At 46.8% G+C, this 22,554-nt stretch overlaps 1 protein-coding gene across 1 annotated transcript in view; it reads right to left on the reverse strand.

Moving 5' to 3' along the window:
• ZNF367 (zinc finger protein 367) overlaps positions 1–22,554 on the reverse strand; it is a 41,765-nt gene that overhangs the window by 1,285 nt on the left and 17,926 nt on the right. Inside the window, exons 3-4 of the mRNA XM_075340490.1 lie at positions 18,615–18,734; positions 6,686–6,824 (exon numbers count right to left, since the gene is read on the reverse strand). Coding sequence (XP_075196605.1) covers positions 6,686–6,824; positions 18,615–18,734 — 259 coding nt within the window. The remainder of the gene's footprint in view (positions 1–6,685; positions 6,825–18,614; positions 18,735–22,554) is intronic.

Raw genomic sequence — 22,554 nt, forward strand, 5'->3', positions numbered from 1 at the left:
TCCTGCCACCTCCAACTCAAAAATATTTCCCAGATCCGTACATTCCTTTCCCAAGAAGCTGCAAAAACGCTAGTACATGCCCTTATCTCCCGCCTGGACTATTGCAACCCCCTGCTCTGTGGCCTCCCTTCTAACAGTCTCGCACCCCTACAATCTATTCTAAACTATGGTGCCCGGCTAATCCACCTGTCCCCCTGCTACTCCCCGACCTCTCCTCTCTGCCAATCCCTTCACTGGCTTTCCAATGCCCAACGACTCCAGTTCAAAACACTAACCATGACCTACAAAGCCATCCACAACCTGTCTCCTCCCTACATCTGTGACCTAGTCTCCCGGTACTAACCTGCACGTAACCTTCGATCCTCACAAGATCTCCTTCTCTACTCCCCTCTCATTTCCTCTTCCCACAATCGCGTACAAGATTTCTCCCGTGCCTCCCCCATACTCTGGAACACTCTACCTCAGAATATCAGACTCTCGCCTACCTTGGCAAGCGTCAAAAGGAAATTGAAGACCCACCTCTTCCGACAAGCCTACAACCTGCCATAACCCTCAGTCTGATACAGCGCCGCACTATCAGCTCTACCCTCACCTACTGTATCCTCACCCATCCCTCGTAGACTGTGAGCCCTCACGGGCAGGGTCCTCTCTCCTCCTGTACCCGTTTGTGTCTTGTATTGTTTATGATTATTGTACTTGTCCCTATTATGTACACCCCTTTCACATGTAAAGCGCCATGGAATTGATTAACCCCTTAGTGACGGAGCTAATTTTCACCTTAATGACCAGACCAAATTTTGCAATTCTGACCAGTGTCACTTTAGCAGGTTAAAGCTCTGGAACGCTTCAACGGATCCCACTGATTTTGAGATTGTTTTTTCGTGACATATTGGACTTCATTTTAGTACCAAATTTTGGACAAAATTTTTTGCGTTTATTTGTGAAAAAATATGAATTTTGGCAAAATTTTTGAAAATTTTGAAATTTTCAACTTTTGAATTTTTTTTCCGTTAAACCAGAGAGTTCTGTGACACAAAATAGTTAATAAATAACATTTCCCACTTGTCTACTTTACATCAGCACAATTTTGGAAAAAATATTTTTTGTTAGGAAGTTAGAAGGGTTCAAAGTTTATCAGCAATTTCTCATTTTTACATCAAAATTTACAAAACCATTTTTTTAGGGACCACATCACATTTGAAGTGATTTTGAGAGGCCTAGATGACAGAAAATACCCAAAAGTGACACCATTCTAAAAACTGCACCCCTCAAAGTACTCAAAACCACATTCAAGAAGTTTATTAACCCTTTAGGTGCTTCACAGGAACTAAAGCAATGTGGAATGAAAAAAGCAAAAAATAAAATTTTACCTAAAAATGTTGCTTTACCCCAAATGTAATCAATTTTAGAAGAAATAACACAACAAAATGGACCCCAAAACTTGTTACCCACTTTCTTATGAGCGCGGTGATACCCCATATGTGGTCAGAAACCTCTGTTTGGGCAAATGGGAGGGCTGGGAACACAAGGAGCAATATTTGAAGTTTGGAAAGCAAATTTGGCTGAAATAGATTGCGGGCACCATGTTGCATTTACATGTCCGCTAAGGTACCTAAACAGCAGAAACCCCTCACAAGTGACGCCATTCTGGAAACTAGACCCCTCAAGGCTTCTATCTAGGGGTATAGTGAGCATTTTGGACCCAAAGGTACTTCACAGATTTTGATAACGTTACGTTGTCATATTGAAAAATTTTCATTTTTTTCTCAAAAATGTTGCTTTAGCATTAATTTTCTTACTTTTTCAAGAGGTAATTCCAAAAATTGGACCCCAACGTTTATTACCCACTTTCTTATGAGCGCGGTGATACCCCATATGTGGTCAGAAACCTCTGTTTGGGCAAATGGGAGGGCTGGGAACACAAGGAGCAATATTTGAAGTTTGGAAAGCAAATTTGGCTGAAATAGATTGCGGGCACCATGTTGCATTTGTAGGGCCCCTAAGGTACCTAAACAGCAGAAACCCCCCACAACTGACCCCATTTTGGAAACTAGACCCCTCAAGGAATTTATTTAGATGTTTGGTGAGTACCCTGAACCCCCAGGGGCTTCACAGAACTTTATAGCGTTGAGCCATGAAAATAAAAAAATTAAATTTTAACACAAAATTGTTACTTCAACCATGTAGCTTTTTTTTCACAAGGGTAAAAGGAAAAAAAACACCATAAAATGTATTGTGCAATTTCTCCTGAGTTCGCCGATACATCATATGTGGCGGAAATCAACTGTCTGGGTAAACGGCAGGGTGCGGAATGAAAGGAGCGCCATTTGACTGCAAAATTGGCAGGAATCATTAGCGCACGCCATGTTGTGTTTGGAGACCCCCTAAAGTGGCTAAACAGTAGAGCTCCCCCACAACTGACCCCATTCTGGAATCTATACCCCTCAAGGATGTTATCTAGGGGTATAGTGTGCATTTTGAACCCACAGGTACTTCACAGAATTTTATAACAATAGGTTGTCATATTGAAAATGTTCTTTTTCACAAAAGTGATGCTTTAGCACCAAATTTTCCACTTTTACAAGATGTAACACCAAAACGTGGACCCCTCATTTTGTTACCCACTTTCTTACGAGTCCAGCGATACCCAACATGTAGTCAAAAACGTCTGTTTGGGCAAACGGCAGGACTTGGAAGGGAAGGTGCACTTTTCAAATTTTGGATTATTTGATTTGCAGAGCCTATGTGTTATCAGAACAACTGAAAACCCACATAAATGGATTTTTTGTACATTTTATCTTGGAGTGAAGGGCAAAATGTGGAGGAAAATACCGCCAACTATATGGCAGACTTGTGCTTGTTCCAGAGATGAAGGAACACCAGGAGGGCTAGAAGGACACGTTAATTTTTCAGAGACTGGTCGTACAATGTCTGTTTAGCATCATCAATCCCTATATGAGGGACAATTGTGCCAGACGACATGGTACATCATAACAGGCTCCTACCTGCCAAGGTCGGAACCGCTATATGCACAAAACAACCAGTCCCCCACAGGGTTATAAAAGTATTGTCCAGTGCAGGAGGTTCGGCAAGAACCATGCAGTAAAGCCCATGGTGTAAAATTACAGAACAGCTTCAGATCCTCCAATAAAATTATCATGCCCGTATCACCAAGACGTAGTTGTAATAGCAGTCAGACTAAGATGATTGGTGCTAACACTTTGTGAGTGATCAAATCTTGGAATTATTTGTCAGATGATCAGATGTTTCAAGAACATTTGCGGGGTCCACATTCTGGAGTACGCAGACGTGGGCATATGACGAGAATTTGTCTGCATAACACTTCGGTATGTGAGTGATCAAGTCCTGGAATTATTTGTGAAATGGGGTAAAATGTGTTTTACTGATGAAAATAGTAAATTTTATTTGACAAGTAACACAGGGGCTCACTACACAGAAAATATAAACGTGAAAGAAAAACCCTACCACACAATTTTGGAATAGTGTATGATGTCTAATAATTGTGGGATGTGTGGTAGATCTCGAAGCAGGGGGTAACACAAAGTCCTGGCTGGGAAGGGCACATGGGACAGTAATATCTAGATTCGCTCCTACTGCCCTGTTTGCTGCAGACCCGGCACCTTTTTTTAGGACGGTTTTGGGTGGGAGTAGGAGGCATGAGACGCATAAAATGCCGTTCCGTTAGTCTCCGGGCATTCTCTGACTCGAAGGCTGCCTCTGGTGCCACTGAGTCAAACATGAGGGACTCAATTTTTTCCTGGTATTGCAGAAATGTGAGGGCCCCTTGTGATTTTTTATACAGTACAAAACTGTTGTAGGTAGCAATCTGTATCAGGTAGATTGCTACCTTTTTGTACCAGGCCCTCGTTTTCCGCTTTACCAGGTATGGTTGGAGCACCTGGTCAGACAGGTCCACGCCACCCATAAACCTGTTGTATTGGGTCACACAGAAGGGTTTCTGTTTGTCCCTGGTGGCTCCCCTCTCTCTGACCGACACAGTGGTGTCCTCATGCAGGGTGGTGAGCATGTAGACGTCCTTGCGGTCATTCCACTTTACGGCAAGCAGTTTGTCACTTGCCAGTGCGAATGACGCCCCCTTGTCTAGACGTCTGGACACCAACTGTGCCGGCAAACCAACACGGTTTTTCCCTTATTGTCCCACAGGCCCCTGTATTTGCAGCATGGAGGGATTGGTATAGGGGGATACTAGTGTAGTAGTTGTCAGTGTACACGTGGTAACCTTTACCAAGAAATGGCGTCATTAGCTCCCAGACAATTTTTCCTGGGATGCTAATTGTCTGGGGACAGTTGGGTGGGCTTATTTGGCGGTCCCTACCCTCATAAATGATAAAGTTACACGTGTACCCGCTGGTGCTTTCGCACACTTTATATAATTTTATGCCATACTTGGCTCTTTTGGAGGGAATAAACTGACGGAATGAGAGACGGCCCTTGTAACTCATTAGGGACTCGTCAACCGAAACGTTCTCCTCTGGGCTGTAGGAAGTTAGGAAGGACTCTTTCAGGAGGGATATTAGGGGTTTCAATTTATTAAGGCGGTCATAATTGGGGTCAGTTCTTGGGGGGACTTGGGAATTATCACTAAAATGGAGGAATCTCAATAGGGTCTCATATCGGGTTCTGGGCATTACGGCTGCAAATACAGGGGTGGCGTGGACAGATTTGGTTGCCCAGTAGGAGCGTAAACTGGGTTCTCTCACTATTCCCATGTTGAGGGTAATGCCTAAAAATTTTTTGATTTCCGGGACGCTTGTGGGGATCCAGGAACGGGAATGGACAGATGTTGGCTTTTGGGCAATATATTGACGGGCGTACAAGTTGGTGTGGTGGGTGATATGCTCAAGTACTTGTTGGTTAAAAAAAATTTGGAAAAAATCCAGTGGGGCAAAATTGGTGACATTTATTTTTATGCCAGGGTCTCCTATGAAAGGGTGAATTTGTGGGGTAAAGGACGGGCCGGGGTACCAGAGAGCATGGGGGACTGCAGAACTAGGTCCTGCCCCTGACGCTTCAGCAGCGGCGACTAGCGGGGTGTGGGACCCCGTGGAGGAAGCCGAATCGTCACCGCTATCCGAAAAATCTCTTTCTGAGGCCGATTCGGTCTCTGACCCAGAACTGCCGGAGGCAAGCAGTGAGTACGCTTGCTCTGCCGTAAACATCCTGCGGGCCATGGTTTTTGTTTTTATCCCTGGCTAACAAAAAATAAACCTAAACCTAACACTAGTATTTTTTTTTTTTTTTTTATATAAACCCTAAATTTTTTTATAAAGATTATAAAAAAAAATATTTAGGGGAATGACGCAGCGAGGGATGACGGAATGATGGAGGAGGGGATGATCACAGGGGGGTGATCAGAAAAATTGGGAATATGATGATCTTTGTGAATTTATAACTTTTTCTCTCTATATGGCAGCACGTAGTCTCTCTCTCTTCTCTCCCAGATCAACTACAAGGGAGAGAGGAGAAAGGCAGACCTAAATGCTGCCATATTTATCAAATATTGGCATTTTGACTACTGTGTTAGGATCTATCACAGTATTCAAATCTAAACAGCCAATCAGATTTTTTTTTTTTTTGTTGCCGGGTGCAGGAGGCAGATTATGCCAAGCACACTGCGCATGCGCCCGCCATTTTCCAGGAGAAGGGAGGAAAAGGGGCCGCGGGGGACCGGGGGGCCCAACGATCCTTTATTGAGGTACTGTGCGGGGGCGGTGGGGGAACGGGGGATCCCAGATCGGGTGGGAGATACCGGGATCTAGCGGATCGGACCCCGGTGGACCGGAGGGAGGGCTCTGGAGAACCGGAGGGGGCTCCGGGGAACCAGAGATCTCCGGTGGACCGGAGCAGGGATCAGGGGGAGGACATTTCCCTCCGATCTGAAATGTTTGCTCATTTCAGATCGGAGGGAAATGAATGCGGCGGCGGCAGCAGCAGTTTTCAGCGCGGCGGCGCCATCTTGCAAGGTCTGGAGAACCGGAGGGGACTCCGGGGAACCAGAGATCTCCGGTGGACCGGAGCAGGGATCAGGGGGAGGACATTTCCCTCCGATCTGAAATGTTTGATCATTTCAGATCGGAGGGAAATGAATGCAGAGCCGGCGGCGGCGGGAGTTTTCGCTGCGCGTCGGCGCCATTTTGGATGTCCGGGGGGGGGGGTGTGGGGGGGGGGGGGTGATTTTCTCTGGTACCGGGGGCTTTGGGGGCACTAGGGGCTTATATTTCTTTATCATCTGACATGTTTGATCATGTCAGATGAGAAAGAAATTAGTAGTATTTGCCATTTTTTTTTTTTTTTTTTTAATGTGACCGGCGGTATACGGTGTATACCGGCGATCACATTATCGGGGAACAAAAAAAACACCCCGATTCATAATCTTGGGGGTCTCAGCTACCCCCGGTAGCTGAAACCCCCGAGATTTTTCGTCACTGGGGGGCGCTACAACCTTTTTCCGGCCTGACGTCTCAAGACGTCGGAACAGAATAAGTACCCTGTTTTTCCGACGTCTTGAGACGTTAGGCCGTCGCTATGGGGTTAAGAAAAAAAAACACAACAACAACAACCACCACCCTAGGACTACAAAATGACAATGTTCTATGGAAATAAAAAAAATAAAAAAAAAAAAAAAAAAAGCACTGAAGCTCACTTTTCCAACCACTGTGCTGTATCTTTGTTATTAGCGACTTGATTCTTGCTTCCTTTGCTGCTTGGTTCTTCTCTTCTTAGTCTTGCATATGGATGCTTGGAGCAATGACGATTTGCATGAGTAAATCTGCTCATACAACCTGGTAAGAAAAAATAAAGGGGAAATTACAATTACAAAGAGGGAATGTAAAGCTTTTCTTTAATAAATTAGATTTTTAAACACCCTAATATATAAACAAATACATTCCTAATTCACTGCCATACCCTCACATCTTGTCATCAATATGTAATGACATCACATTTACAGATCAGTCACTGTTCATTGATACCGTGTTTTTCCAAAAATAAGACACTGTCTTTTATTTTTTTTTGCCCCCCAAAAAAGCACTAGGGCTTATTTTTGGAGGAGGTCTTATTCTTGGAGAAACACGGTTGGGGGTAAGTTTAAAGTATCGTAAAAGGGTTTCTTAAAGACAGACTCATTATGGATTCCTGATTGACACTAACATTTAGCACTACACGGGCTCAGTAAGGAAAGTGGCACCGAGGAGGCATTTGAATTTGGGGGCATATTTTGCTGGATTGGTGTTTGGCAGCCATGTAGCTTTTCCAGGGTCTATATCCTACCAATAATAAATAATAATAATATTTATTTAAATTAATTTATTTATATGGCACCAACATATTCCACAGCACTTTACAAATCAACAGTAACATGGAAACTCCTTATATTTCCATTGACACTTTTTTTTTTTTTTAAAGGGAAAGTTTACATTTTTATTGGTAGCATTTCAGGAGGTAAATTTATTTATTTTTTGTTAGCACTTTCAATACAAGGCCGGAATCACAACCCTGTGCTCTACGCTGAGCACTTACATTGGGCTTTCCATCTTAGGCTGCTTTCACATCAGCGTTTTATTGACGGACGTCAAACGCATGTGACTGGATCCTTGACAAATGCGTTGTCATTTCAATTAATTGTCAATGTAATCGCGGTAAAATGCGTTTGCAAGCGTCATATACCGGATCCGTTGATTTTCAGTTTTTTACCTCCTTACAAAAACGCTACTTGTAGCGTTTTTGAGCTGCGTCCAAATACTGCATGTGACTTGGATGCTGACCGAATCGCACGCAACCGCATGTGAACGGTGGCATGCTGATAGAAAGGATCCTGTTTGCTCTATTGAGCATGCCCAGAAAGCAGCCTGGCATGAGCTCTCTCGTGAAAGGATTCTGTAATATAACACTTGCGTTCAACAATAATTCAGCAGCATCCAGTCATCTGCGCTTTGCGGGTGGTTTTTTTTACATTTGTCAAAAAACGCTGATGTGAAAGCATCCTTAATCTGCCAAAAAACTGCAGATGAAAAAACCCTGATGGAATCACTCATAGTGAGGCGGATGGAGTAACTGGACCGGCCTTTCTTGCCATGGTTTCCCATCTGTTGAGATGTGCACAAAGAAGGGAATTTTGTTTACTTACCGTAAATTCCTTTTCTTCTAGCTCAAATTGGGAGACCCAGACAATTGGGTGTATAGCTTCTGCCTCCGGAGGCCACACAAAGTATTACACTTAAAAGTGTAAAGCCCCTCCCCTTCTGCCTATACACCCCCCGTGCATCACGGGCTCCTCAGTTTTGGTGCAAAAGCAAGAAGGAGGAAAAGTTATAAATTGGTTTAAAGTAAATTCAATCCGAAGGAATTTCGGAGAACTGAAACCATTCAACATGAACAACATGTGTACACAAAGAACAACAGCCCGAAGGGAACAGGGGCGGGTGCTGGGTCTCCCAATTGGAGCTAGAAGAAAAGGAATTTACGGTAAGTAAACAAAATTCCCTTCTTCTTTGTCACTCCATTGGGAGACCCAGACAATTGGGACGTCCAAAAGCAGTCCCTGGGTGGGTAAAGTAAAACCTCGTAATAGAGCCGTAAAACGGCCCCTTCCTACAGGTGGGCAACCGCCGCCTGAAGGACTCGCCTACCTAGGCTGGCATCTGCCGAAGCATAGGTATGCACCTGATAGTGTTTCGTGAAAGTGTGCAGGCTCGACCAGGTAGCTGCCTGACACACCTGCTGAGCCGTAGCCTGGTGCCGCAAAGCCCAGGACGCACCCACGGCTCTGGTAGAATGGGCCTTCAGCCCTGAGGGAACCGGAAGCCCAGAAGATCGGTAAGCTTCGAGAATTGGTTCCTTGATCCACCGAGCCAGGGTTGATTTGGAAGCCTGTGACCCTTTACGCTGGCCAGCGACAAGGACAAAAGAGTGCATCCGAGCGGCGCAGGGGCGCCGTACGAGAAATGTAGAGTCTGAGTGCTCTCACCAGATCTAACAAGTGCAAATCCCTTTCACATTGGTGAACTGGATGAGGACAAAAAGAGGGTAAGGAGATATCCTGATTGAGATGAAAGGGGGATACCACCTTAGGGAGGAATTCCGGAACCGGACACAGAACCACCTTGTCCTGGTGAAACACCAGGAAAGGGGCTTTGCATGACAGCGCTGCTAGCTCAGACACTCTCCGAAGTGATGTGACTGCTACTAGGAAGACCACTTTCTGCGAAAGGCGTGAGAGAGAAATATCCTTCATTGGCTCAAAGGGTGGTTTCTGAAGAGCCATCAGCACCCTGTTCAGATCCCAGGGTTCTAACGGCCGCTTGTAAGGAGGGACTATGTGACAAACCCCCTGCAGGAACGTGCGTACCTGTGGAAGTCTGGCTAGGCGCTTCTGAAAAAACACAGAGAGCGCTGAGACTTGTCCCTTAAGGGAGCCGAGCGACAAACCTTTTTCCAATCCGGATTGAAGGAAGGAAAGAAAAGTGGGCAAGGCAAATGGCCAGGGAGAAAAACCCTGATCAGAGCACCAAGACAAGAATATCCTCCACGTCCTGTGGTAGATCTTGGCGGACGTTGGTTTCCTAGCCTGTCTCATAGTGGCAATGACCTCTTGAGAGAATCCTGAAGACGCTAGGATCCAGGACTCAATGGCCACACAGTCAGGTTGAGGGCCGCAGAATTCAGATGGAAAAACGGCCCTTGAGACAGCAAGTCTGGTCGGTCTGGTAGTGCCCACGGTTGGCCCACCGTGAGATGCCACAGATCCGGGTACCACGACCTCCTCGGCCAGTCTGGAGCGACGAGGATGGCGCGGCGGCAGTCGGACCTGATCTTGCGTAACACTCTGGGCAACAGTGCCAGAGGAGGAAACACATAAGGGAGTTGAAACTGCGACCAATCCTGAACTAAGGCGTCTGCCGCCAGAGCTCTGTGATCTTGAGACCGTGCCATGAATGTCGGGACCCTGTTGTTGTGCCGGGACGCCATTAGGTCGACGTCCGGCATCCCCCAGCGGCAACAGATCTCCTGAAACACGTCCGGGTGAAGGGACCATTCCCCTGCGTCCATGCCCTGGCGACTGAGAAAGTCTGCTTCCCAGTTTTCTACGCCCGGGATGTGAACTGCGGATATGGTGGAGGCTGTGGCTTCCACCCACAGCAGAATCCGCCGGACTTCCTGGAAGGCTTGCCGACTGCGTGTTCCGCCTTGGTGGTTGATGTATGCCACCGCTGTGGACTTGTCAGACTGAATTCGGATCTGCTTGCCTTCCAGCCACGGCTGGAACGCCTTTAGGGCAAGATACACTGCCCTTATCTCCAGAACATTGATCTGAAGGGAGGACTCTGGCTGAGTCCAAGTACCCTGAGCCCTGTGGTGGAGAAAGACCGCTCCCCACCCTGACAGGCTCGCGTCCGTCGTGACCACCGCCCAGGATGGGGGTAGGAAGGATTTCCCCTTCGACAGAGAAGTGGGAAGAAGCCACCACTGAAGGGAAGCCTTGGCTGCCCGAGAAAGGGAGACGTTCCTGTCGAGGGACGTCGACTTCCTGTCCCATTTGCGGAGAATGTCCCATTGAAGTGGACGCAGATGAAACTGCGCAAAAGGAACTGCCTCCATTGCTGCTACCATCTTCCCTAGGAAGTGCATGAGGCGCCTCAGGGGGTGTGACTGGCCTTGAAGGAGAGATTGCACCCCTGTCTGTAGTGAACGCTGTTTGTCCAGCGGAAGCTTCACTATCGCTGAGAGAGTATGAAACTCCATGCCAAGATATGTCAGTGATTGGGCCGGTGTCAGATTTGACTTTGGAAAATTGATGATCCACCCGAAACTCTGGAGAGTCTCCAGAGCAATGTTCAGGCTGTGTTGGCATGCCCCTTGAGAGGGTGCCTTGACAAGCAGATCGTCTAAGTAAGGGATCACCGAGTGTCCCTGAGAGTGCAGAACTGCTACTACTGTTGCGATGACCTTGGTGAAGACCCGTGGGGCTGTCGCCAGGCCGAAAGGCAGTGCCACGAACTGAAGGTGTTCGTCCCCTATGGCGAAACGCAGGAAGCGCTGATGCTCTGGTGCAATCGGTACGTGGAGATAAGCATCTTTGATGTCGATTGATGCTAGGAAATCTCCTTGGGACATTGAGGCGATGACGGAGCGGAGCAATTCCATCCGGAACCGCCTGGTTTTTACGTGTTTGTTGAGCAGTTTTAGGTCCAGAACAGGACGGAAGGATCCGTCCTTTTTCGGCACCACGAACAAGTTGGAGTAAAAACCGTGACCCTGTTGCTGAAGGGGAACCGGAATCACTACTCCCTCTGCCTTCAGAGTGCACACCGCCTGAAGCAGAGCATCGGCTCGCTCGGGGGGCGGAGATGTTCTGAAGAATCGAGTCGGAGGACGAGAGCTGAACTCTATCCTGTAACCGTGAGACAGAATGTCTCTCACCCAACGGTCTTTTACCTGTGGCAGCCAGGCGTCGCAAAAGCGGGAAAGCCTGCCACCGACCGAGGATGCGGTGTGAGGAGGCCGAAAGTCATGAGGCGGCCGCTTTGGGAGCAGTTCCTCCGGCGGTCTTTTTAGGACGTGACTTAGACCGCCATGAATCGGAGTTCCTCTGATCCTTCTGAGGCCTTTTGGACGAGGAGAATTGAGACCTGCCCGCGGACCGAAAGGACCGAAACCTCGATTGTACCTTCCGTTGTTGAGGTCTGTTTGGTTTGGACTGGGGTAAGGATGAGTCCTTTCCCTTGGATTGTTTAATGATTTCATCCAATCGCTCACCAAACAGGCGGTCGCCAGAAAATGGCAAACCGGTTAAGAACTTTTTGGAAGCAGAGTCTGCCTTCCATTCACGTAGCCACATGGCCCTGCGGACTGCCACCGAATTGGCGGATGCTACCGCCGTACGGCTCGCAGAGTCCAGGACACCATTAATGGCTTAGGACGCAAACGCCGACGCCTGAGAGGTTAAGGACACCACTTGCGGAGCAGACGTACGTGTGACTGTATTAATCTGCGCATGACAAGCTGAGATAGCTTGGAGTGCCCATACGGCTGCGAATGCCGGAGCAAAAGACGCGCCGATAGCTTCATAGATGGATTTCAACCATAGTTCCATCTGTCTGTCAGTGGCATCTTTGAGTGAAGCCCCATCTTCCATTGCAACTATGGATCTAGCCGCCAGTCTGGAGACTGGAGGATCCACCTTGGGACACTGAGCCCAACCCTTGACCACGTCAGGGGGGAAGGGATAACGTGTATCCTTAAGGCGCTTGGAAAAACGCTTATCTGGACAAGCTCGGTGTTTCTGGACTGCCTCTCTGAAGTCAGAGTGATCCAGAAACGTACTCATTGTACGCTTGGGAAACCTGAAACGGAATTTCTCCTGCTGAGAAGCTGACTCCTCAATTGGAGGAGCTGGGGGAGAAAGATCCAACACCTGATTGATGGACGCTATAAGGTCATTCACTATGGCGTCACCTTCAGGTGTATCTAGGTTGAGAGCGGCCTCAGGATCAGAATCCTGATCTGCCACCTCCGCTTCATCATCCAGAGAGTCCTCCTGCTGAGACCCTGAACAGTGTGATGAAGTCGAGGGAATTTCCCAGCGAGCCCGCTTAGGCGGCCTGGGACTGCGGTCCGTGTCAGAGACCTCACCCTGGGACCTATGTGTCACCCCAGGAGCACTTTGCTGCTCCAACTGAGGGGGGCCTGGGGTCAATGATTCAACAGTGCCCGGGGCCTGAGTCACCGGTCTGGACTGTAAGGCTTCTAGTATCTTAGCAGACCATTTATCCATACTCTCAGACAGTTTGTCAGCAAATACTGCAAACTCCGTCCCTGTCACCTGGACAGTGGTAGCAGGTGGTTCCACCTGGGCCACCAGTAGCAGAGGCTCCGGCTGAGTAAGTGCCACAGGGGCCGAGCATTGCACACAATGAGGGTCGGTGGAACCTGCCGGTAGTATAGCCGCACATGAGGTACAGGTTGCAAAGTAAGCCTGTGCTTTGGCACCCTTGCTTTTTGCGGACGACATGCTGTTGTCTCCTCTGAGTACAATCCAGGAGGGTATATAGCCAAAAATCAACAGTGCGACCGTACAGTGTAAATGTATAGCATATAAGCATATATATATATATATATATATATATATATATATATATATATATATATATATATATATATATATATATATATATATATATATATATATATATATATATATATATATATATATATATATATATATATATATATATATATATATATATATATATATATATATATATATATATATATATATATATATATATATATATATATATATATATATATATATATATATATATATATATATATATATATATGTACACTTCGGCACTCAGTGGGGCCAGCACCTCAGGTGCTGCTTACCGACCGCTCAAAACGGTTGTGTGATCACCAGATTCCCTGCCTGGGCCTCCCAGAGCCGTGTTGTCTCTCCTCTCCAGCGTCAGAAGTGCTGACAGGAATGGCTGTCGGCGTTCTGTGGGGAGGAGGGGGCCGTGGGCGTGCCCTAGAAAGTGCGGGAATCTGGTGCCCCACTGTGCTGAGTGAGGGGGGAGGAGGATACAAAGTATGCTCCAGCCCTCAGCGCTGACGTCCTGTGCAGCGTCCCGCCCTTCCCCTGACTGGCAGGCCTGGGGTAGGGAATATGCGATACTAGGCCGCAAAAGCCGGGGACTAAAGTTATAAGCGCGGCCGGCAAATAAGCGCGGTCGGCGCGGTAGTCCCCGGCGCACTAACACACCCAGCAGTGCTGCAGTGTGTATGGCACAAGCGCTCCATGCGCGGTCCCCCAAGGGGACACAGAGTACCTCACAGTAGCAGGGCCTTGTCCCTGACGATACCCGGCTCCTGTCCAGCAGATTCCCCAGGGGCTGCGGAGGGAGCACGGTCCCCGTGCCTGGAGACCGATTAGGATCCCACTTCACCCAGAGCCCTTAAGGGATGGGGAAGGAAAACAGCATGTGGCTCCTGCCTATGTACCCGCAATGGGTACCTCAACCTTAACAACACCGCCGACCAGAGTGGGGTGAGAAGGGAGCATGCTGGGGGCCCTGTTATGGGCCCTCTTTTCTTCCATCCGACATAGTCATCAGCTGCTGCTGACTAAGATGTGGAGCTATGCGTGGATGTCAGCCTCCTTCGCACAAAGCATAAAAACTGAGGAGCCCGTGATGCACGGGGGGTGTATAGGCAGAAGGGGAGGGGCTTTACACTTTTAAGTGTAATACTTTGTGTGGCCTCCGGAGGCAGAAGCTATACACCCAATTGTCTGGGTCTCCCAATGGAGCGACAAAGAAAACATGGTTACACTATTATCATAAAAAGATGGCTAAAAAGGCAAGACATTGCTGGAACAGAAGGATGGTTGCCTCAGGGGTTTGCATTAAGTTGCTTCTCTTTTAAAGGGGGGGGGGGGGGGAGGGGGGCAACACAATTTTGAAGAAAACTCCCTTTAAGGGCAGTTTCACACATCCGGCTTTTCGCCGGATTGGCGGATCCCTGGTGCACTCCAGTACAATGGCAGCGCGGCAACTTCCAGGTCACATGCTCCGGTCACATGACAGCATGTGACCAGCGCTTGTCGCGCTACCATTGTACTATATACACTGTACTGTAGTGCGCCAGAGCTGCCAATCCGGCGAAAAGACGGTTGTGTGAAACTAGCCTAAGAGGAAATGCTATCCAAACTTTCCACTGTTGCATGGACTAAGGGTTTATTACATCATATAGATGTTAGACACACAATTGACATGTAAGTGTAAGGACAAGAGAGACTTTGGCACTAATAAATAGAAAAATAAGCCATATGGCAACAGTAACAATTCACAGGTTATGTGGAGGAGGTGCTGGACAGCACAAAGTACAATCAACGCTACATACAAATAACTGTAAAATTCAAAGTATCACCAACAATTAAAGTGCTAATAGTGCAAGACCGGGAGTCCCACCCCCCCCTCCCCCAGGGTAACGCGCGTTTCACGTGTTGCATGTGCCATGCTTCATCAGACCAGGCGTTTACACCTCCCTGTGGTTAACTGTGTGTTCTGTCCAGCACCTCCTCCACATAACCTGTGAATTGTTACTGTTGCCATAGGGCTTATTTTTCTATTTATATGTGCTAACAGAACCTCAAAAAGGAATTTTACTTTTCGAATGGGGTATAATCGACTATTTAAACCAAAACAAACAACCCCTTCATCATATTGTATAAAAAATATAAATTTTATTCAGAACAATTATAACATAGTGCAGGTTAAAATCCAATCTATTGGTGCATAGTTAGTAGTCAGAGGGGAGTCCTTGGGCACCTTCCCTATTCTCCCCCTTCCTATCCGTGGGGGTCGGCACCCTAGTATATAGCGCTATGGTGCCCCCACTCTACGTTGACTGATCCTAATTGACCCTTTACTGTCCACTAGTACGTGCTACTATCCCTGATGAGGGGCCTTACAAAATTTACAGTGATTCTCACTCATGCCTCTCACCATGTAGTCATAATGGTATCAATAAAGTATTTTTTATGTATATTTGTCTTCCATCTGGGGTGCAGTACTACTCAATTTAGGGTACAGTCATTTTACTATGCCACACTTCATCAATAGTTCATCAATATGCCAGCATAATAGCTCGTCCTTCACCGCCCTAGGCGGTTCTCTGCCCGACGCGTTTCCCCTCCAGGACTTTCAATCAGACGGAGGTTCCTCAGGGGATGTCCAAACATTTGGAATCATGTATATGATGGAATTACATCCAAACAAATCAGGGAATTGAATCCGTCCTTCAATGAGGAATCCTCAATCAATATACATATGGGGCTTTGTGGAAGCTAGAAGGCTTATGCCCGAGAGGCTAGGATAAGATGACTCCTGCTTATTATAGCCAACCACTGGATATAGGTTATTCCTCCAGTATGGAGTTCTTGGTCATCGTTGGTATTGCTGTATAGTTGAGCTGGGCATCTGCCTATGTGGCAGTGGATGATGAAATAAAGTACAAAACATCTCCTCCTTCACCTCTTTATTAAGCCCAAACACCCTGCAGCTCCGACGTAATCCACAGGAGAAGTCCCAAGCCGACACATCCAGCACTGCTACATCTGAATATCACAGAGTGGCACGACCGACCGCTCTCTAGAGCTCCAGAGAATAAATGAGCTGCGCATTGAGTAGTGACGTCACTCAGGTCATTTGCGGTCGCAGCTGGAAGTTCCCAGGGTCCTTCATCTGGGATCGCAGGTAACCTGACCTCAGGCGGAGGTCACTGAGTTCACAGACCTGCATCTCCTAGCAGAAAAAAAAAAAAAAAAAAAAATCGCAGTTTTTTTGGCCAAGAGATGCAGATTTTGTGCTGAAATTTTTATACCATATTCCTGCATCCAATCTACACCTCCTGGCAAAAAAACGCGGTGTTTTGGCGGAATTTTTTTGCCGCGTTTTTTTGCCCGTGATTTTTGCCGTGGTTTTCTGCCAGGAGGTGCACATTTGGTGCTGAAATAGTCTACACCAGCTTTCAGCACCAAATTTCCACCTGCTGGCAGACTCCTGTCAGAAGTGTGCAGCAGTGCCGATGATGCGCTGTCCGACTAGTGCGGGTCTCACATCACCCGGCACAGCCTGCTGCTGTCTGAACATATAAACTGAAAAATAAGGAGCGCTGATAGTGTAATACCAACAGACCAGTGAGGTAGATCAGGAAAAATACACTCACCTGAAAAGGTTGTGATAGTCACAACCACTGAGAGCATAGGATGATGGCGTCTGCTGCAGCCCCACGTGGATGTGCATACAAATCAGAGTGAAGAGGGGGTTAATGCCGCGCATCAGCCAAAATGAAGATGTAGCACGTTGATGTTATAAACGTATTCTTTTATTCCATCGGTCTACGCGTTTCGAGGATATACCTCTTCTTCAGGACCAGTGCATCAACATAGTATCATACTATGAAGAAGAGGTATATCCTCGAAACGCGTAGACCGATGGAATAAAAGAATACGTTTATAACATCAACGTGCTACATCTTCATTTTGGCTGATGCGCGGCATTAACCCCCTCTTCACTCTGATTTGTATGCTGTCTGAACATAAGCGTGCATATACCGAGTAACACATGCACGCTCCTGTCAGAAGTTTGCAGCTGTTCTGCAACGTCAGACTTGTGGGAGTTCCTCACAAGTGTGACTGCAGCGTAGAAAAGAAGAGAAAACAAAAAAAAAAAAAAAAAAAAAAACCAACCACGTGCGGTTCCCCCTATTTTCATCCCCAGCCATGATAACGCCGGCTGGGGGCTGGTATATCCTCAGCCCACAGCCGCCCAGTATTGCCGCTTCTATTAGATATGACCATACCGGTGTGCGATACCGGGCTCTTCCTGCAGGTGTGATGCGGTGCCAGTCGGGGTAATGGCAGGGGTTAATAGCGGAGCACGGCTGCTGCTAAACCCTAGCTTTGTGTGATGGCACAGGAGTCTATCAGATACCTGCATCACACAAACCTGTAAGTAATATATTGGATCCCAAGCACTCAAAATAGGACATAGAGAATAAATGCAAAAAAAGTGTTATTTTATTGGACTATTTGCAAAAAAGAAAACGCCACCACAATAGAGCAAAAGCCGACGTTTCGGCCTACGTTAGGCCTTTTTCAAGGTTTTTGCGTATGATGGGAGGGTGGATGGGACGAATTAGACGTCAAGGGATTGTACCATGTGGCGTTTGCTTTGCAAGGGTACATCACGGAGGCCAGGGAGGCCCAGAAGACAGGTGGAGGAAGAGAGAGGATGCCTGGATAACACAAGGAGAGGGGACAGGGTCCCAGAGGTCTGTGATGGAGGCAGGAGGCTCCATATCATACGCATAAATAGCCTGGGTCTCAGCTTCCCATACACGGTAAGTTTTTTTAACTGCATGAGAGGACACACACAAGCAAGGGACCCCAACGTAGAGAAATACTTTGGCGTAGTGTTGGGGCTCTATTGCATTGATCAATTCAGTAGCTAAATTTCTCTTGATTCATATGTTCATGGCAGTAATGCAGATTCCATTTTTCACATATTCACTCTTGCATATAGCTATTGGATTTTTCAAGTCAATATTCACACAGCAGTTTCTGCTATTCCATGTATTCCCCTTACATAGTCACTGGTGTGCATACCTTATCTCCCCATAGGCTGGGGGGCCACGTCAGCCTGCAACCAATCACAGCTGAGAGGACGGCCGGTGGGCGGGGAAAACACGGAAAGCTGTGTGATTGCATGCACAGGAAGTGAAAGCGCGACCCGGAAGCAGTATGCCGCCACGACAGAGTCTCGGCAAGTATGAAACGCTCATTTATTGTTTTTTCATTTTTTATTAAATGCCGATTCCGGATCGTGCACCCGGAATCTCGCGCCCAGGTCAGGCCCGGAGATAGCATGAAACCACGCGGATCCAGACGTTTACAGTCCGGGTCTGCTCAACACTACTTACTAGCTCTTATGGATATTCTTGTTTATTTAATTGTTGCATGGACAATCTGCCTGTACGAATCACTGAAGGACAGGATATTTTGCACTTACCATTTTCTGAGCAGACAAATGGCTTTTCTCCTGTGTGAAGGCGCTGGTGAGTTTTCAGCTGTCCGCTCTGAACAAAGGCTTTTCCACACTCCGGGTAGTCACAAAGATAAGGCCGCTCACCTAAAAGAAATGCAACAGTACTGATTACTACGTATTCTTGCTACTTTATAGGCAAGTTCACATGTTCCTTTTTTAACGCATGTAGAATATTCTCAGTGCGTAGTAACAGCTAAAGTAAGGAAAAATGCAACAAATCTACTTGTTGCTTAAAATTTTTGTATGGAAAATGACCTGTGGTGTGGATTTTCATGTCTGCAGCACGTCAATTCTTTGTGCAGAATTAATCGTGGATTTCACATTTTCAGCATGGTAACATGCACAGATTTTGCTCTATAAATGCTGCAAAATATCTGTACAAAATAGGCGACTTTTCGCCTTATATACAGATGCCTTCTGACATTATTGTATGTGTCGAACATGAATGGTGGCTTCTTCCTTAAATCAGCAGCAGCCTGTACCATAGAGGTCAGCTCATTAGATTTCCCATCATTGTGAGATAAGCCAAGGGATACAACTGCTAAAACATAAATCATACAGCTCTACCTGCTCAGCAGCATATTCTGATTCATCTCTCTTGGCGGTGGGCCGGGTCTCCCCTATCTGCATGAACTCATTGGCGTAAATATCTATTAGACCCGCCCTGTCCGCCATACCCGGACCAGGACCCTGGATGTCTGTGTCCGGCACTGTATGCCAGTGTCTGAAGTCAGGCCGAGCTGTAGTCATTCCTGGATCTCTTCATACCCTCAAAGCAATCTCAACAGAATATTAAGTTGCTGCATATCTCAGCCAGTCTTGTATATATCGGCATGCCAGTTCCAGCAAATATACCTATTCATTAAAGATTTATCAATCTGTGGAAATTTAAAATTTCGAGCCCATGTGTGGATGAAATGGATCCAGGGAAGTTGACACTATAAAGTGAAAGTTTTCTATATTTTATTGGAGATGGTATTTATGATCTGTTTTCTGCAGGGTATACATGACGCTATCTTAGGAGCCTCTAGCTTTCAGGCTTGAGGCTGCAAAAGCCAGTCACAGACTCTTGGAGGCCGTATGATATATGGGACCTTGATGTAGAAAATCGTAGTTTGGAGAAAGCATAAGAGGGTCCTCCACCTTCAAGATGTTAAATGCCCCAAACCAGCTACTTTTTGGCCACAGAGCTGCTATTAGAATGGTTTTTGACTTTCTCTGTTGTGAATTTTTGTAATATTCATGGTAGTAAGGGAATTAGAGGAAACGCATAGACAGCCTGAACTTCCTTGGGTGGGCGAATGAGTCTACCTTTGCCAAAGAATTGTTTGAATTCAAGGAGTGATATTGATCTCCTTTTGTATTCTGATTCACAAATAGGTTTATTTCTAGCCAACTGCCTTTCTTGGTTAGCATCTGGAAGATTTCGGTATTCAGGCTCACTTCCCTCATATGTATACCTGTTCAAATTAGCAAATCTACATGAATGTTGTCAGAACCTCTTAACTGAAGTGCCGAAAAAGGAAAGGAGGTGATGTTACACCCTACAAAAAGAGATTCTTCCTCAGATTTCCAGCAGATTCCCATATTTTGTGCTCCCTTGATTTTGTAGAGAGCTACTGTGGTGATACTGTGACTAGATCCTGACACGGGGTTCCTTGAAGCAAAGGTTTGCTGATATGAGGGATCCTTCTACTGCTCTTAATTTGAAGTGGACTCAAAGTGTGAAGTTTGTACATTCATGTCTGTCAGCCACATGCATTGGAAGGCAACCTGAGAGATAACTGCTCCCCAACTCCTCTTGATGGCATCTGTTACTGATGATGCGGGATGTCAAATCAAAGATGTTGCTTTAGCCAAATTGTCTAAGCTGAGCCACCAGCCAAAAGAAGTCTTTACACGATAAGGTAAGTGGATCTTTCTGCTGAGCGAACCTGGAGGAGATCTGTCCCAGAATGAAAAGATTATGTTCTTGAGGATTCCTGTATGGGCCAGAGGCTAAGAAACTGCCTGGATTCATGTAGTCATGGACCCCAGAACAAACATCTAATACAGACGGTCTTTTGGTTTCTTAGAACATACATTTTGGATTGTAACTGTATTTAATTGGACAGCAGAAGACAAGAGAACTGTTCTCAGGAATTTAGGAGAATCCCTAAGGCTACTTTCACACATCAGGTATTTCCTATCCGGCACAATCCGGAAAAAAACGGTTAAAACGGATCCGGTACTGCATCCGTTTTATCCCCATTGATTTGTATCGTCGCCGGATTGTGCCCGATGACCTTGCGTTGCATCCGGCTTTTTGCCGGACGCGGCTTAATTAATGAATGCAGTGGCCGCATGGAACGTTTCATGCAACGTTTTTGGTCTCAAAAAAAAAAAACAACAAAAAAACAAAAACGCACAGCGCCGCGTGCGGCATGGTGCATAATGAAAGTCTATGCACGCAGAATCCGTTGGCATGCATCAAATGCCGGAAGCATGTACCGGATTCATTTTTTTTACTTCTGAGCATGCCCAGAAGTGATTCTCTGAGAAAATCAGTGCAATTGGAGTGTGATAAGAAGGGAATTTTGTTTACTTACCGTAAATTCCTTTTCTTCTAGCTCCTATTGGGAGACCCAGACAATTGGGTGTATAGCTTCTGCCTCCGGAGGCCACACAAAGTATTACACTTTAAAAGTGTAACCCCTCCCCTCTGCCTATACACCCTCCCGTGCATCACGGGCTCCTCAGTTTTGGTGCAAAAGCAGGAAGGAGGAAACTTATAAATTGGTCTAAGGTAAATTCAATCCGAAGGATGTTCGGAGAACTGAAAACCATGAACCAAAAGAACAATTCAACATGAACAACATGTGTACACAAAAGAACAACCAGCCTGAAGGGCACAGGGGCGGGTGCTGGGTCTCCCAATAGGAGCTAGAAGAAAAGGAATTTACGGTAAGTAAACAAAATTCCCTTCTTCGTTGTCGCTCCATTGGGAGACCCAGACAATTGGGACGTCCAAAAGCAGTCCCTGGGTGGGTAAAAGAATACCTCGATAAAAAGAGCCGAAAACGGCCCCCTCTTACAGGTGGGCAACCGCCGCCTGAAGGACTCGCCTACCTAGACTGGCGTCTGCCGAAGCATAGGTATGCACCTGATAGTGTTTCGTGAAAGTGTGCAGACTAGACCAGGTAGCTGCCTGACACACCTGCTGAGCCGTAGCCCGGTGCCGCAATGCCCAGGACGCACCCACGGCTCTGGTAGAATGGGCTTTCAGCCCTGAAGGAATCGGAAGCCCAGAAGAACGGTAGGCTTCAAGAATCGGTTCCTTGATCCACCGAGCCAAGGTTGACTTGGAAGCCTGCGAACCCTTACGCTGGCCAGCGACAAGGACAAAGAGCGCATCTGAACGGCGCAGGGGTGCCGTGCGAGACACGTAGAACCGGAGTGCCCTCACTAGATCTAATGAGTGCAAATCCTTTTCACATTTGTGAATTGGATTAGGGCAAAATGAAGGTAAGGAGATATCCTGATTGAGATGAAAAGGGGATACCACCTTAGGGAGAAATTCCGGGACAGGACGCAGAACCACCTTATCCTGATGAAAAACCAGGAAGGGGGCTTTGCATGACAGCGCTGCAAGCTCCGACACTCTTCGGAGTGATGTAACTGCCACTAGAAATGCCACCTTCTGTGAAAGACGTGATAAAGAAACCTCCCGCAGCGGCTCGAAAGGTGGTTTCTGAAGAGCCGTTAGCACCCTGTTAAGGTCCGAGGGTTCCAGCGGACGCTTGTATGGTGGGACTATGTGGCAAACTCCCTGCAGGAACGTGCGGACCTGCGGAAGCCTGGCCAGGCGCTTTTGAAAAAATACGGAGAGCGCCGATACTTGTCCCTTGAGAGAGCCGAGTGACAA

The sequence above is a fragment of the Anomaloglossus baeobatrachus genome, chromosome 1 (genome assembly GCF_048569485.1).
Source record: "Anomaloglossus baeobatrachus isolate aAnoBae1 chromosome 1, aAnoBae1.hap1, whole genome shotgun sequence".
Taxonomy (NCBI): Eukaryota; Metazoa; Chordata; class Amphibia; order Anura; family Aromobatidae; genus Anomaloglossus; species Anomaloglossus baeobatrachus.